Source organism: Rhinolophus ferrumequinum, chromosome 18 (assembly GCF_004115265.2).
Source record: "Rhinolophus ferrumequinum isolate MPI-CBG mRhiFer1 chromosome 18, mRhiFer1_v1.p, whole genome shotgun sequence".
NCBI lineage: Eukaryota > Metazoa > Chordata > Mammalia > Chiroptera > Rhinolophidae > Rhinolophus > Rhinolophus ferrumequinum.
The window spans coordinates 30,089,479-30,107,759 of NC_046301.1; the positions used below are offsets into that span (position 1 = coordinate 30,089,479).

The 18,281-nt window shown below is 37.9% G+C and overlaps 1 protein-coding gene across 1 annotated transcript in view; it reads right to left on the reverse strand.

The window, feature by feature from the left end:
• KIF13B (kinesin family member 13B) overlaps window positions 1-18,281 on the reverse strand; it is a 167,007-nt gene that overhangs the window by 42,717 nt on the left and 106,009 nt on the right. The window contains exons 25-34 of the mRNA XM_033133863.1: window positions 15,486-15,632; window positions 14,876-14,905; window positions 13,373-13,472; window positions 12,695-12,821; window positions 11,883-11,938; window positions 10,055-10,179; window positions 8,564-8,740; window positions 6,054-6,146; window positions 1,998-2,150; window positions 1,142-1,219 (exon numbers count right to left, since the gene is read on the reverse strand). Of these exons, the coding sequence (XP_032989754.1) occupies window positions 1,142-1,219; window positions 1,998-2,150; window positions 6,054-6,146; window positions 8,564-8,740; window positions 10,055-10,179; window positions 11,883-11,938; window positions 12,695-12,821; window positions 13,373-13,472; window positions 14,876-14,905; window positions 15,486-15,632 (1,086 nt within the window). The remainder of the gene's footprint in view (window positions 1-1,141; window positions 1,220-1,997; window positions 2,151-6,053; window positions 6,147-8,563; window positions 8,741-10,054; window positions 10,180-11,882; window positions 11,939-12,694; window positions 12,822-13,372; window positions 13,473-14,875; window positions 14,906-15,485; window positions 15,633-18,281) is intronic.

Genomic DNA, 18,281 nt, shown 5'->3' on the forward strand with positions numbered 1-18,281 from the left:
TTAAAGTTGGATGGTAGCAGAGAGGTTGTCAAGACAAAAGTTGCAAACTAGATTAGTGGCCTTGGGACATTGTGAGGCACAGATTTTTTTTAAAAAGTGAATTAGTTATCAACAATTTTAAGATGGGAGGTTTGTGTAAGATCAGATATCCAGTTTCCACTGAGATAGCAACTAAATGGGCCTGAGTAAGAGATACTCCTTTTGTTTCTCCCCTTCCATTTAGAGCATTCAGGTCACTGGGTACCTTCCCGGTGTCCTGATCTTACAATTCCTTTTTCTGGATATTCATAGAAAATGTATACACTCAACCCATTTTAAACCACACGATTATAAATCCCAAATCGCTGCAGATGTCAGTACATTTTAATATATCACATTCTGAAGGAATGAGAAGATATTTATGTTGAATTAAAGTGACATTTCTTAATGTCTGAGAATGTTCCCAATATTTCGGTCTCAGAGCATTAAGTGATGTCACTCAGTCACTCAGGGGCCACATGTACCCTCCGGTTTGATACCCTTTTTACCGCTCACTATTGTCTCTCAAACACTAAGGCTAAGGGACAGCTACTCTTTGTCACAATGTTTATACTGTTTTTTCTTAGCGTACAGTTCAGACAAAGGTATAGTATTTCTCATAACTAAACCTTTATCAAAAGTAAGAAAAGGAGATAAATCATAGGGCTTCAAGCATATTTCTTTGTGAAGAACTATTTGCATGCTTAATATGCACATAAACTATTTATCTATGTTTAAAAAAACAACAACAAACTTAAGATACTTAAGTGAAATAAACCTAACTTATTTTACACATTTATACTATCCTGGATGACCTGTAAGCAACTCAGTTTGTAAACCTCACCCAGACTTCTCTCAACTTAAAGTCATTAAATTAAGCCCAGAAAATTCAAAAGGGATGCCCTAGGCAATGGGTTAGGTTGGTTTTCGTGCAACATTCACTGAGCACCTACAGTCACTATACTCGGCACTGTTCCCTATTATCAGTGAGGACAGATCCTACCGGGAAGAGAAGGGGCAGGGAGGGCACTGCCATCAGTTCAGACAAAGAAATGACATCCAAGGACGGAAAGAGGAGGAAAGAACGCGAGCAGAGCACAGAATGGGGATTCCATGTACTCACCCTGTTCACATTTGGAGAGCTAATACTTCTCCTATTCAGCTTCCCTTTCCCTGTCAACTGTTCCTTCACTGCAACTTCCTGTCAGACAGAAAAAAGAGGAAAAATACTTACTAGAGACACACCTCCAAAGCAATACTATCAAAAGCGGGCTTTGAGCTACCAAGTCTACATACACATTCCTAGTTCTGTCATGTTACTTCACATGACAGAATGATCCAATTCCACTCACTGCAGAATATTCAGTTAATGACACAGCTGGCAGGCTACCTACACCATTCTCTTCTTTATCTACTGATGGTCCCTTTGCAGCCGGCCTCTCCTGGGAGGTGAGTCCCAGGAGAAAGATCATGAAAATTAGACCATTCACGTTTATTTTTCATTAGTATTTTTGGTTTTTTAAAAAAGTCTCAATATTGCTAGGTAAAATGAGGTTTAGGGTTTCACTAAGGACTAGGTTTATTGCTGGCATTTCTATTATCCCTTCTCGACACCGCTCTAAGGCTGTAGCAGGCGTTTTCAAGCTATGAGGGACCCATTGTGCCTCATTACTGCGTATTTCTTCAGCAACATTATTGCCCAGTATGAAGGAATTTTTAAAATAATTCTTTAGCCAGTAAGAGTTAAATATTTTCTTCCACAAGGCAACTAAATAACCATGTAGTGTCTTAGAAAAAGTAACTTGTCAAATGTAGCTTTTATAACTTCAAAGACTTAACTGGCATGTTTAAGCTAAATTAATATGCTCCACTTAAACAGACACTTCAAAAGTGTAGACATAACAGTACTGTGAACTGCAGAAAGTCAAACGCAGAATCAGATTGGGTTAGCACTGCGGCTATCAGCACTGTGGGCTGACCTGGCGAAGACGATCTAACGTGAGAAGGTTCTCCACGGCCAGCACACTTCTGAGGTATTTTTCAATATAAGCCTCTGAGTCAGGGGAAGCTGTGTTTTCAACATTAGTTGCCATTCTTGCTAATGTTTCTCGTTCCTCAACTCCCTGGGCATCCTGGAGAATGGAAAGTGGTGTATTTAAATTAAGTACATTGCAGAAGAAAACATAAATGCTTCTTGATCTACACAAATACACACACAAATACACACACACACACACACACACAGAGAGAGAGAGAGAGAGTACTGAACTGTGAATAAATAGGATACATTCCAAAGTTCCATTTTAAAGTCAGCTTCTGGAACTCAAAACTCATTTCCCACAGAAATCCTGGTATAAATGGTCGTTAGGTTGTCTTGAAAGGCTAGTTTAAACACAGTGTAGCTGAAAGAGCACATTCTCAACAAAACTGTCCTCTATGGCCATTGAAAACAAAAACATTAGAAAGGATTTGGTGGGCTAGCTGGAAATTGAACCACCACAATACTTGAGGAACAGATCTTGAAGGGCAAGAGAGAGGAAGGAGGAGCTGGGGTGATAGCGAGGTAAGGGTGGGAACCAAACAACGACAGTAGGTGGCAGACACGGGCATGGAGAAAAAGAGCGGAAGGAAGGGCTGAGTTTCAATCTTTTCACGAGGCAGCCTATCACGGACTGCATGTTCAAAACGTGGCAGCTTCTAAACCTGGTCTCCATCCACAACTCTGGAGGGGCAGAGGCCAAAAGGCAGGGAGCCTACCAAGAAGAGGAGGAGCTCGGCAAATTCTCCCTCACTGTGCTTTCCGGTAGAGCCCACCCTGCTCCTCTGACAGGGACAGACATTCACAAGCCAGGGAAGGACTTTGTTAATGTACTCAGTCACCTCAAGCAAACTTGTTTCATAACAAATTACTCCTCTCAGGGAAAATCAGATACTTTATTTACTTGTAAACTTGTTATAATAATGTTAAAAACTACAAAATATATATCCGTATGCTACTGCAACTGAACATGCCATCAACTTTAAGAAATAACATCTTTCTATACAGCTCTCAGAAGAAAAAAAATTGCCAATTAATTTTAAGATATCAATTGTAAGCCACATTCTAACCTCAAAAATATTTTTTAAAATTTAAATGAGCATTAGAACAGACTAAATAAGGAAGAATTTGAAAGATGGCAAAACTTTTGTCTCCTATAGTAATTCATCTGAGCCTTTTAATAACTCTGAAAAGAAGAAATTATTCTCATTTTATAGATGAGGAAAGAGGAAAGCTATATAATTAACAAAAGAGGTTAAGATTAGAACTTAGGTCTCCTGACTCCTGGTATTGCACGCATTCTTTTTATCACCAATTCTTTTTACCACTCAACACAGAATACTTTCTGGCATCTGAAGGGGATAGACATCATCCTGGTTTTTAAGAAAGGGGAAAGTTTTAAGAAACACATATATCCATGTTACTCACACAACTATCAAGATGTAAAGCATTTCTGTTACCTCAGGAAGTTCATTCATGGGCTACAGTCCCTTCGTCAAGGCAAGAGAATTTCTTGGACCATAGATTAGCTTCACTTGTTTTAGAATTTTAAATAAATGGAATCATACCCTTTTAGGTCTAGCTTCTTTCACTCAGCATAATGACTCTGAGATTTATTTGTATAGTAGTTCATTTCTTTGTATAGCAGATTAAGATTCCAAAGTATGGATATACCACAATTTATTTAGCCATTCATCTGTTGATGGATGTTTGGGGTTGTTTCCATATAGGTTATTTTGAATTAAGTTGCTATGAATATTCTTGTGCAAGACTTTATGGATATATGCTTGCATTTTTCTTGCTTAAGGACTTAGAAGTGGAATTACTGGATCATGGGGCAGGTGTATATTTTCTAAAGAGGTTGGTATCATTTCATACTCCTACTAGCAACGAAAGCATTCTAGTTGCTTTTTAAAAAACATCTCCCTTTGCTCTCTGGCCTTTGACCATTTCTTTTTGCCATCAGCCTTCAAAGCTTCTGTAAAACAAGGAACACAAAGAACTTTTCAGGGCTTCTTCATGATGAAACCTAGCTTCTTAAGGGATCTTTTTGTTTTTAAATAAAAAATAAACTAAGTGTAGTCCTGACACTGTAAGCTGTAAGTCTCACTTTTCCTTTTTCTCTACCATCAGGATTTGATAATGTGAAAATAACGCTTGCAAACTGAGATGTTTCGCTAATTATTAACAGGTACCCCAGTCACATGAGGCTTATCTTTCAGCTGATTCCCCAACATTTCTTCCCTTTGAAAACCATATTACCTGAAGATGAAAGCACTTTTAAAGAAGGTAAGAAAACTACCAGCTGGGGGGCCGGGGGGAAGATGAAGAGAACAAAGGAAGAACTGAAGATGGCTCACGTAGCTGTCTCTATGTACACTAGATTTTGAATGCAGCTGTTTCTCAACTGCATTCAAATCATTTCTAGAGTTAAGATCTGAAACAACTGGAAAAACATATAAAACATTCAGACACAGAGAGTAAACAGTAAGTCTCTAATCAAACACATAAGTATACAAGGAGTAATCTATTATAGACCCAAGATTTTGCAGGTAGTCTAACTCTGAAAACAGACTTAACATTTGTTCAGCAGGCTCCAAATTAAATAGTTTAACAGTTAATATTTACTGTGTAAGTCTAACACTTTGAAGATCCAGGAAATAACTAGTTACTATTTGACATTCTTTGGGAGGAAAATGTGCGTTTGCGATATAAGAAATCTAAAACAAAGCCTAAGTATTGCATTATCTTTTTACTCTTCCCAAAACTGGTCTCTGTATTAAAATATATATTGTCCATCTATTGCTCAAACACTCAGTGGAATCAATCAACAAATCCTGAGCCCTTAAATGAAGAGAATGAGGCTGAAACTGGAGGTGTGGTTAAGAGGACATGTTCAGCCCCACGGCTCCCGTTCCATTGTCCACTCCTGAGGAAAGTTCAGTCTCACTCCCTGCTTCTGGACAGTGAGTGTGTCAGAGGGACTGCTCTTCTTTCCCTTTTTCATATTCCTTTTCTTAGACCCCCTAATTTATCCTCCCCCTGTAAGAAAGGCCTCCAATTCCAGCAGTGCCGGTGCCCAGATAAATAAATCTGTCTAATTCAGGAATTAAATATTAGGAAGCATGTATAAACTGCATCCCCCAATAAGCTTCTGTCAGGGATAGTTTAAGCTCCATTTGTTTAATTCCTATGAATATCTCAGTTCATAAAGAGAAATAATAATAAACTAATAATAGCAACTATAATAATGATAGCAATCGCAATAATACCAACAATTTGTATACATTGTCTCATTTAATCCTTAAAAACAAGCCTGTTCCGATGATATCACTAACCTCATCTGATAAATGACACTATTTAGGCTCAGAGTACCTACCTAAGTTCACTTCGGTAATAGGTGAAATAAACAAGATTTCTGTTTGACTCCAAAATGAAACACTAAATTTCTATGCTATACAATGTTGTCTCCCTTCAAGGGTTACAACATTATCTTATGTCTTTTTAAAAATTTATTATTTATTAAAGTATAGTTGACGTACAACATTAGATTAGTTTCAGGTGTACAACATAGCAATTTGACATTTATATGCCTTAGAATGTGATCATCACAGTAAGTCTGGGACCCATTTGTCACCATACGAAGTTATTACGATATTATTGACTATATTCCCTGCGCAGCACATTATATCCCTGTGACTTCATTTATTTTATAACTGGAAGTTTGTACCTTTTATTCCTCTTCACCTTCTCAGTGAAAAGGTGTTGATTTGCATTTCAAAAGAATGCTCTTCTTTAATAAAATACTAAAACCAGAACCTTTAAAGCCACAAGTACATTTTACTATGAGTCCAGTTAAGATTAGGAAGTTGCTCTAAAAATCTATAGCATTTCCCTAAATATACAATTCCATTTAATACATATTTCTCGGGTAGGTGACTTTTCAGGAAGCTACATGTTTATTTTTAGTAAATTCAAATTTCATATGATCCTTCACCTCTGGAATATTGGAGACAATTTCAAAAGTCACTCCACAGCCAGGAATACAACTCCGATGAGACATCTTTTTTAGGAGACTCTGAGCAAAACCCTAGAGAAAAACAAAATAGAAGATATGGTTTCCCACCTCAAAAACTGAGTTTACATTGACAGAGAGACAGCGTAAAGATATTGCATTCACTCTAACCAAGAAGAAACAGTGTTTCCCATATAAGCAAGTTGAAATTCAAATCACTAAATACAAGTTCCTCAACTTTATCTTAGTACACAAAACCAACTGTAGATACCTGTGCATCTAAATGTACACAACGGGTGACAGGTCCTGTACCCAGTGTATGAAAAGTATAGACCCTAAACTGGAAACTGGCACTAAGCATCTGGTTCAGCTCTGCTACAGGGCTACAGAAATAAGGCTGTTGACTTCTACACAATAAAATGACCTTCTAACTAACATGTAAGCAAGGACTGGTGACTCTTACACTTTTTTTTTTTTTTTTTTTTGGTGCAGCACGATGGACATCTTGTACCATGAATATTGACAAGTTCAGGCATTAAATTCTTGACCAAAGCAGGATCGTTATGAAGAATGATTTAAGAGTGCATGGTCATTGTTTATGCTGACTGCGCTCTTTGAGCAGTTAAGAATTGAACTGTTGAATTAATGCATAGATGACTCATTTGAAGATGCTGCTAAGACTGAACATCCTGTAGAGGTTGAAGAGAGCAGGGATGAGGGCAGAATACAATTGGTGAATAAAGATAAGAGGAGAGAATATTAAATGAACACTGAACCTTTCTCCCCATGAGAAAGGGAAGCAGGAAATATGTGAAAACCCCCAAAGAAAATAGAAAAATCAAGCTGTTTGGTTTTAGAAATACGTTATTTTCAAAAACTTGCTTAATCATAATTTTCTTTTTCATAATTTCGATTTCTGTAATCGTCAGTTAACAAAAAATTAAAAGATGCTAGCCTCTCAGACTGCAGAGAGACCATTTATTTCACCCCTTCACTCTCTCGCCGTGAGCCTGTGCCACTGCTAGTGACACTACCTTTCTTCCAATGGGTGGTGGGGGAAAATGTGGGTGCTACTGTCATCTTCCTGTTTTGTTTTCTATCTGTATGGAATCGCTGAAGCTGACTTGCATGTATTAGGGTCATAAGGAAGTCTCTGTTCTTGCTGCAAAGAAGTCATTTTTAGGAATGAAGTATCTAAAGTTGGGAGGGAAAACAGCTATGCCCTAGAATACTACCATTTCGTTCAGCATCCATTGGATACTGCCAAATCATTTCAACTAGGGGGAAATGCGAGAATTCCTTGTTCCTAAAACAAAAAATAGAAAAAAATAACATAAAACAAAACCTTTAAAAAAAAAAAAAGAAACTTGGTGATGCCACAATGCACCCTTTCTGTTAAAAATTCTGCGGGGCTGGTACGAGGTCAAGCTCAGTGCCTGACAACCAGTATCTCTAGTTCTGAAATGGCAGATGACTCTTCAAAATGCTCCCTGGGAGCAACGTGTCTTTTTCAATCCCTTAAAGATTTCCGAGAAAAGGGAGCGCGAGAGAAGAGTGAATGGGAGGCACACCACGTGCCTCTATGGCTAACCCGATGACCTGGATTTTATTGATGTTGGATTGCCAAGCTAAAGAGCTGCAATTTTAACAGCATACCGCCAGTCTTCATTTCAAAGATTGATATCAGTGTGACATTTAGAACTAAAGATTAATTTTTAGGCGTGGAGATTATATCTAGGACTCTGTCAACCATGACTGTGCTCTTTTAAATGAAAAGATTTATTTTCATCTGTCCTGGTTTTCGTCAGTGTATCGAGAAGGCCTCCAAAAAGTAAGAATAGACAGTTAAAAAGAATCCCTAGAATCAACCTCCCAAATCTTATATTTGCAAAAGCCAGTAACAGAAATGGTTTATATCTTTACCTAGAGTTTTCTACTAACCCCCTTCATATGACACAAGCTCTTCATAGTCCAGCTGCAATGACGTCGACAGCCACAGCTTTGGCCTCTGTAGCACAGTCTGTCACACTCTGCTTCTCAAGGTCCCCGGGCCTGCCACGTCCTTTCCATCCTCACTACCTCTGCACATGTATCTCCTCCTCTCCATGGAACAGCCAACAGCTCCTTCTCTGCCTGAACCTCTGCAGTGAACCTTTTCATCGTGTAGGACCCAGATGAAAAGTCACAAACACACACAGTGAACTTCGCCTTGACAGGGCCCTGGGGCACCCAAAAGAATGGCAGTCCTTTGTGAATATGCAGTAAGAAAGAGTTTGTGTAACAAGTGAACACTGTCTAGGAGGAAGCCAGGATGACATGTTCCGGGACCGAAACAAGTGCGGTTACAGGACAGGAAGAGTCACCTGGAAACGAAAAGCTCAATGCTCCCCAGAGCCTGTTGGGACAGAAGGCCAGAGCAATCACTCCCTGGCCCTGCCCTCGTGTCAGACCTGCGGTTCAAGTCACTTCTTCAACTAGGCGTAAGGACTCACCTGCCGACCGTGCACACTGACACAGATTCGTTTGCGTAACACCAGCTGCATGTCGGCCGGATGGCTGAGCTGGACCGTCACCCGCACAATCAGGAACAGTCGCTCATCCGCAGGTGTGCCTTTACTGAGCTGAGGACAACTGTGTACTGCAGAGTCCCAGGAGGCTTCTGCTTTCACCTGCAGAGAAGACACAGAGAACATACTTCTCCTTTTCCTCCTGAAAACAAAAAGCCTCGCAAGGGAATATCTGGGCTTGGGTTGAAGTGGTACGTGCCAGTCACGAATGCAGTTCGACCAGAACTACCCTGAGAGACTGTGGAATATGAGGCTGTGGCCTCAGGCACCCTGGTCTGGGAAGTACAGAGCAGAATGTTCCTGGCTGGCTGGCTGGCTTTTAAAGTTTTATTTTGAAAAATGCTCAAACATTAAAAAAAAAAATTTGGAAATTCAGTTCAATGAACCTCTGTGTATCGTTCATCTAGATTCATCAACTGTTAACATTTGCTACCTTCCCTTATCCTATCTTTCTCACAACACACATATATATATACAGTATTATTATTACTTTTTTGATATATTTTTTTTTTGCTGAATCACTTCAGAGTAAGTTACAGACATATAACTATATCTCTAACGACTTCAGCGAGTATCTTCTAAAAGCAAGGACATCCTCTTATTTAACCATTGGACAACGATCATATTCAGGAAATTAAACATTAATACAACACTATTATGTAATATAGAGTCCATATTCCATTTTTTTAATGATTCTGATCCAGATCACAAATTGCCTTTAGTTGTCATGTCCCTGTAGTCTACTCTAATCTGGAATGGTTCCCCAGGGTTTCTGAATCACTCATGACATTGACTCTTTAAAGAAGGGCACAGGCCCTCTGTTTTACAGAGAACACCACAATTGGGTTTGTCTGATTGTTTCCTCACTGTTAGAGTCAGGATGTGCAACTTAGGCATGCCACTAAGTGAGGACGTACCCATCAAAGCATCGTATCAGCTTTCCTTCCTTACAATATTTTATAATTTTTCCAATGTACTCAATATTTAAATAAGCCCCCATTGAATACCCATCACTCAGATTCAAACATTATCAAGATTTGGCCACACTGGCTTCATCTATTCTTTTTTCCCTTTTAAGAAGTCTTTACTGAAGAATCCCACAGCAAATCCCACGCATGGTTATCACTTGACCTCTGCAAATTCCAGTCACCCCTCCCTACGGCCTGGACCTCAGCTGACCTAAACTATGAGCTTTTACCAGGAGAGGAAGGAAAATGGTGAAGGGATGTAACCTGATGGTCCACTCTTTCTGGAAGTGGTTCCATTCTTTCTGAAAGTCATAATAAAAGGTGTTCACTCATCTTTCTTGAGAAATTAAGCACTGAAATGACAACCTTGCTAACTGTTTCAAACGGCTCATGGAAAGGTTAAAGAAACTACTTTTCATCCAGTCCTCCTGAGCTACGCTTTATTTACCTCTCCGTCGTGCTGTTTTACAATCTGCAGTTCAAAGAACTCGTCCTCTTCTTCCCCGGTGAGGGTAGCATCCCATCCACCAGCCTCCGGGTCATCAATATTATCCTGAGAGCTGAAATCATCCGCTAAAAGCAAAGACATTCAATTAAATATGGAGATCATTTTAAAGGATAATCCCTACCAGTTAATTTTCAATGTGCTTAGTATTAGATTCTTCTATGTCAAATTTCATTTGCTTTGGCTCTAAAATCTTATGTGACAGAGATGATGACCATTCAACAGTTCATGGATCTTAGAGCTGGAAAGTGCCTCAAGAAATTATCTTATCCAATCTCCGACCTTTATGCCGTTTTTTTTTACATGGAAAGCAACTGAAGCCAAGATACCCAAGAGGTTATTCAAGTCAGCCCACAAACATTCACGATAGGATTATAACCCAAATTCCCTATCTGGAGAAACAAGAATGAGATTCCAATTATCTGATAGTTAAGTTCAAAAAACGAATCAATTGGCTCCATGAGCTAGAAACTGGAGGGTTGTCCCATGGCGCTGTGGTTATTCAGTTCCAAGCCTGGCTCTACCAACTATCTATCTATCATAAGCTTGTGAATAGACATCAAAAGTATCTTTTCTAGTACATGGGGTTGGGTGGATCAAGAACGGGCAAAAGACTGAATAAGGTCCTTATCATATCTAGGAATAGTCTTACTAACAGGTCTTCTTTAAGCTTATTCATTCCCACCTTCTTGCGTGAGCAGGCACACACACTCACACACACACACACACACCCTCACCTATCCAGGAACCCAACATAAGACTAGTTCAGAGTCATCTTCAGTCTCTAGAGGTCAAGAGAACAACGAAGGAGAGAGTGCAGTGGTAATATATTACAATCCCATCAGATGGACAGACAGTGGCTAAATATTATTCCCTAACTCTGTGTATATACAAAAATCTTCCATGTGTCTCAATAAGCTAAGTGGCACAAGATGCGAAATACCTCAGGTATGACTCACTTCCAGCTATCCAGCTAGGTGGAAGAAAACCCCTGAAGACATCTAATCTTGTCCATTTAGGATAGTTACTTTTAATGTATAGTTCTTCTGCAGATGTTTTAGGAATTTAACTGCTGACTTTTAACTTATTTTTAGCTTGTTAATCTACCTTTTCATTTTTATTTTCCTTCTCAGACAAAGTATACGTAAAATGTAGCCACATCCAAAATATTTTACAAGAGGGGGGAAAGTCAGAGAAAAAAAAATGACAAGTTATTTTAAAAATAGGTGATGTAGGGGTAAATGGCATAAGAACTCACAGAAAAAAGTGAGAAATGTATTAAACAGTGCTAAGAAAACACCAGATAAAATAAAACATGCTACATAAGCAATCACTAGTTATTAGTCCTTTCCAGAGAGAGGTCTTTTCCTAAAAATTAAAGAAGGAAATATTCTGTCTAACCACTATGCTGTACACCCAAAATATAAAATATTGAATGTCTAAATGAATTAATTAATGAGCTATTTTAAGCACAGGAAACCATGACTACCATCCCAAACTGCTGAAAGAACAAAGCATACACGTAGCAATTTGGGTTGTAGAATGAAATATGAGAACACATCACGATGAAACATACCTATTACCGTTATAAAAATATTATTCTTACAGAAAATCCATTCTCTGTCAAGTATCAGAGTCCTCTGGCACACAAGGAAGGGTTCCTACTCTTACGCTTACAGAACTGCCTAACTGCATACTTTGTCAGAATCTAGGGGTTATCTGGACACTAATCTGTCAGAGGTAAACCTTCAGAACGCACCTCCTAACTTACCGTTTAAGTCAAGGAATATAACAGGAATGTGTGTTTCCATCCCAGGAACTGGTGTCCTAAAACATAATGAACAAATAGCATCTCAAATAAAGTGGACTGTCTCATCAGCATGTACTTCGTGACACAGCCTTAATACACATTCAGAACTATTACAGCTCAAGCCAATAATAGCTCTGCGATTGGATTTGCTATAATTTCACATCAGAGATGCCAGAAAGACTTGACTGTAAGTGCTGCTCCTTTTCACTCATGTATAATTATCATATGCCCTGAAACTAGAACTCAGTCTTATAAGACACATATACCTGTTTATAAATGAAGTCCCCTTGTTTAAAGTTACTTTCTTATAAAATTATATACCTTAGGGCCTCATATGGCTTAATTCACTATTTTTAATTTCTATAAAGTGGCACAGAACATTTGCTGACAATATAGTTTTAGCCAGCACCAAAACCTAAAACTCCTGGAGATGCAATTTTACGATGACCGAATAGTCTTTTAAGGGAATGACCCAAGTAATTAACATATTAACTATTTTTTTAAATGTTAAGTGCACTGGTACTAAATATTGATTTAGATTCTCAGAAATCTTAATTGCTTGAGCCAATAACAATTATTATTTAATAAAACAGTTTTAGGTCATAGTTATTCTGACTCATGAAAATAATTTAACACTTCCTCTAATTCAAACAACTTTTTCTCCATATGCTATAACGAGTCTTCCTTTCATTAAAGCACAGGCAAAATTCCTACAGAAAGCAGTCTGTTTAGCGAGCATTTAGAACTTCAGAAGACACACGGCAACCTCCTACCATTCTGCGGGGGCCCCTGGAATCCCACTGCCGGCCGAGGGGACCATGACCGCGTTCCTTTCCTCCGTGAGCGTCAACCTCATCTCTAGGAGCTGAGCTTCACGGTCAGCATCATCCTCTGTCTTATCTAGAATATCAGAAATAAGGGGCAAAGATTGATATCCCCCTCGCTATTGACACTTTTTGTCCTTTGTAATGGTAGGATTTGCCCATATTTCAGGTATCGGTTGATGACAATTCACTAGAAACTTATTACTTCCTGAATTAGTGAAAAAAAAAATTCACAAAGAAAAAGTAACTATAAGCTAGAGGGGTTGGTGCACTCTTTACAGCGAGCCCATCCTTGGTTCGTGGAAGAGCACATGAATGATTTCTTCCAGAGTCAGAGGATTCAAGTGCTTTTGGACAAGGAATGCTAGCATCTTACCTTAAGTTATTTTTGCGGGACAATATTTACTTTGTGTATTCTCTTTCTTTGTTGGGGGCTGGGAGGGCAAAGACATCATTACAACTAGATAAATGTTCTTTTGAAAGGATATGACACAAATAAGAAACACTCCTATGCTCTTGCCATCCCCATTATTGATGTATTCATCTACTTCTAATTTATGTGGCTGCAAATGGGAATTAATTATGCACCGACGTGGGGGAAAGGAAATATTCAACTTGCTTTCCTACCATGTTTACTGACAAGCTTTTGCAACTGTTGATCTAAGTACTCCTGACGTTTTGTTAACGCATTTAGCCATTTTCTACGTAGTCTCTCTAAATCCCGATCCTGGAAGAAGACAAGGGAAATGACAGTCAGTACAATGCCAAGATAATATATTTGAAACTGTGCTCTATCTTACTTTAATCTGGTTCGGAAACGCAAAGTATTATATACCACTAATGTCTTCATTATCACCATGAGTTGACTCCAACCATTATGCAGGACAGAAACTCTCAGAAATTAAAGCATTACAGTTCTAGACACTACTGTTTCTGAAAGAGTGGTCTCTGATATCCAGAACCAGTTTTATTCCTATTGGCTCAAAGGGCAGAACGCCAAGAGCTGGTAACTAAGATCTTCCATGAGGTCTCTTTGCTGAATAAAAATCACAAATACTTCTCAATCATCTTCAAAGTTTTCCCTTAAAGCCATCATAAGAATTCTTCGAATTCTTCACTACAGCCTTCAACATGTTTCACTAGTCTCTGCAAACATGTAAATGCTTCTCTCCCTTGTTTTGGTGGTGTTTTGGTGGTGGGGGCATTACAGAGATGAACAACTCTTCCAGTCAACACCTGACTGTACACCAGTCTTACCTCATTTCCTTTTGTAATCGAGTTACAAGACTGGGTAGCTCAGTGGAATGCTGCGGAAATGGTGTATATCTGGATTTCACTAAGGCACTTAACCAAATAGCTCATGACATTCTTGTGGACAAGATGGAGAAATGTGCAATGAATCTACTTGAATGAAATCAGAAACGACTGAAATAGCACATCCAAAGAACGGTGATTAATGAAATAATGTCAGCTTAAAAGAAGTCTGTATTGTTGTGCGATAGGACGTTGTAGTTAACCCTCTCCAATACGATATTTTTATCAGTGACTTATAGGAAGGCAGACATTTTTATCAAATTAGAATGATGCAAAACCAGGAGAGTGACTACACTGGATGACATAATCAGGATCCAAAGAGCTCTGAGAGTCCTAACAAGACTAACAAGATAAACCTTAACAGACATAAACAAAATCTTGCAGATTAGGAAGAAGGGTGGGGTGGGGTGGGGGGACAAAACCTGTATGACTCCATGAAATGGGGAAGAAAGACCTGGCTTCAAATAAGGAAAATACCTAGGGGGTGTGGCTTGACTGGTACTCAAGAGGAGACAACTCTTATAAGGAAAGGAGTGGGTGATTCCACTCAAGGACAGAAAAAGCAGGGAGCCTGGATGGGGAGGAGCTCCAGGTTTGGAAAAGGATAACAGTCACAAATGATTTCCTACACTAAACAGATGTTACTTTTACAGGCTATGAAACACTTATTGTTCCCTACTCTATTTTAATTTGAGAAAAAGCAATATTTGAATCAAAATTGTATAAGTATTAAGTAACAGTATAGCAAGACTCACGAATAGGTAATTTAGTACTTTAATCAAGCTTATTTGATGAGGCTAACAGGTGTTTCATTACCTGGTAGCTGTCCATGTCTTCCTCTTCCTCCTACAAGACAAAATACATTATGCAGAACCGAAACACGAATCCGGCTACACTAAACAATCTGAGTCTCTTCCCATACTTTATATTTTCTCCCACCTAGCTCATCCTCACTCTTGGTTTTATAGTTTTCAGAAAGTTGGAGTAAAACCTTGAGCTTCTCATAGGAAAGTGAAGAACACTCATTTGACCTTTTCAGGAACCAGTACAATACTTTCCCTGCTGGGTTTATAGTCCCACTCCCCAGGGGAAATCAAACACCTGCTGGCAAATAGTCTTTACAAGCCAGCAGGGGTTTTCTGCAGAGGGGTGGGTGATGGAGGAGGTTAATCACTAGCAGGCACTGAGGAGTTTCTGGAGACTGAGATGTTTTAACCCTCAGTTTTCCATGTACCAGGGCAAAACCAACAGTCTGGTGCAGTGATTCCATACAAATGCACTACAATTAAAAAAAAAGAAAAAAAGAGAGACATCAATGGGAAACAAAAGAAATACTGAAAGAACTGTTCGTGGAAGGCCGTTTTCTGACAGGTTCCAGCGCCTGGTTGGGTCTTTCAGCAAGAACCTAGCAGGCACAGAGACTTACATGGAAGGTGTCATGGGTCTTGGGGGATCTGAGCGCTCTAACTTTCACACATCCAATGCCAACAGACAATATACATTCTTCCATCAGTGGTAAAGTCCCAGATTCCTGCACCGACTTCACTTCCACTTGGACTCGCCGGGACTGCCCCTATATCACAGACAATTTTAAGAGCTTTTAAAAATCAGTTTGATTCACAAAAATTTGGTTTAGAGAGACCCCTACAGGCTGATGCTGGGAAAAGCGTTTAACTTGGAGACACTATTTTAAATGGTAAGTGGTAAACTACAAATTGAAAAACTAATCAGGAAAAATTACCTTTGAAGGGCGTAGAAAGAGAATACATGATTTACGTATTTTTTCAATAAAAATAAACAATAAAGGAAAACATTCTAACAAAAGAAACACAAATAGACAATAAAAAATGGTCAACTTACTAATAATCAAATAAATACAAATTAAAATAAACATGATACACATTTATTTTCACTTACTAAGCTAGCAATTACCTTTTAAAAAGGAAATTTCCAATACTGCCCAAAGTTTATGAAACAGGCAATTACATACACTGTTGGTGGGAATATAAACTGGTAAAGCTTTCTGCAGAGCAAGTTGCCTTAAAAAATATAAGTTTCCCTTGCAATTCAACTTTCTAGGATTCTTGTGTAAGTAAATAATCATATATGTACATAAAGAATCTTAAAGCAATGTTAAGAATAAAAAACTAGTTACAAATTATATGTATAATACTGTAACTGCTTATAGTATATATAAAATATTACATAGTCATTAAAATATAGCTATAGAAAAATATACACGATATTTTAAGTTAAAGAGTGTGGTGACAGATGTTAACTATACTTTTTAAAAAAAGAGATTTCCAAACCCAGCATATATAGTATGATCTACTTTTAAAAAATAAGCAATCAGAGTAGAAATAATTACTACTATCCTGGATTCACTGCTCTAATCACAAAATAAAATAATTTTAAATCAAGCTGCAAAATGAAGACTCAACCAGAGAGAACCTATTCCTTCTTAGGCACGTTTTCAGGATAATTACTGTGACTATGTATATTTAGAGTTAAATATATTTTTTAAAATTCCCAGTTTTCCCAAATTACTGACTTCAAAGTTGGTTTATATAAAGTCTAGAAACATAAAATAGAATTTGAATATACAATTTCAAGTCTATTACTATTCTCCTCTTCCGTCAGATTTGGAATCCCAAGAGCTTGGCATTATCAGAAAAATCAATTAGGCAATGATTGATCCCCATCAAGCTAGATTTAAAAAGATGAGCTACAGATGTCTTTTAATATTTTCCAACCACTATGCATCAAATATTTTGTGGAACAAGTACCTAAGAAAACAGTTTAATTGTCTAAAATAGTTTAGTCATTTTTAGTTAGCTACCTTTTGTTTATTTACTTAGGACAGAAAGTGGCCTATTTTAAATGTGTGAAATACATACACTCTGGGGAGGATTCAAGATAAGAAGAAGGAAAAAAAAGGAGGGAAAAGATCCAATAATGGTTTAACGTCCCATAGAAAATGCCTTGAATAGTGTACTTAAACCATTATAGTGAACATCCTTTAGCTGCTGATACTTGACCTTTTTGTAACTACAAAACCAGAAATTTCATATGGTTAACCTAATCAGTTTTTCCTCTGTCACTTTTCCTGTTCAAGAACAACAGGTTCCAATTTTGAAAGATACTGAATTCAATGAACCTACCATTTTAGGCCCTCTATGCTTCTCTAACCTCTCCCGTTACTGTCTTCCAGCTCTTCCTACACATTACTTTCTATCTAAATTTACCTAACTCCAAGTACCTTTATTCTTTAGTCTTGCCATTTATATGTGAAAAACTTTTCTAGCCTTTGTGTGATTCTTATCAGCATCCAGGTGAAGATGCACATCCTTCCAAAAAGCCTTTCCTGATAAACTCAATATATATTTTTTGCATGACTGCATTTATTTTAAATTTTTATTAAGTTTTCAATTAATTGATATACAGTATTATATTAGTTTCACGTGTACAGCATAGTGATTAGACATTCATATAACTTACGAAGTAATCACCCCGATAAATCTAGTATCCATCTGACACTACGCATAATTATTAATTATTGACTATATTCCCTATGCTGTACTTTACATCCCCGTGACTATTTGTAACTACCACTTTGAACTTCTTAATCCCTTCCCCTTTTTCACTTACTCCTCCAACCCCCCTCCCATCTGGCAACCATCAAAATGTTCTCTGTATGAGTTTCTGTTTTATTTTCTCTTTTAGATTCCACATGTAAGTGAAATCATGCGGTATTTGTCTTTCTCTGTCTTTCTTATTTCACTTAGTGTAAATACCCTCTAGGTCCACCCAGGTTGCAGATGACAAGATTTCATTCTTTTTTATGGATGAGTAATATCCCATTGTATAAATGTAGTACTTCTTTATCCATTCATCTATGGATGGTCACGTAGGTTGCTTCCATGTCTTGGCTATTGTAAATAACATTGCAATGAACATATGGATGCATATTTCTTTTCAAAGTAGTGTTTTGTGTTTCTTCAGATAAATACCCAGAAGTAGAAATACTGAAACCCAACTTGTAGTAAAGGTTGTCAGAAGTATGATAAATACTTAAATATTTGATTCACACTAAATCAAAGAAAATTAACTGGTCTTACCTTCCAGGAGATGAATTTCTAAGGGATCCAAAGAAGATATATATAGTTTTAAAAGATGTTCAGAAAAAGATTCTTCACACACTTAAGAATCCTATTTTATGTGT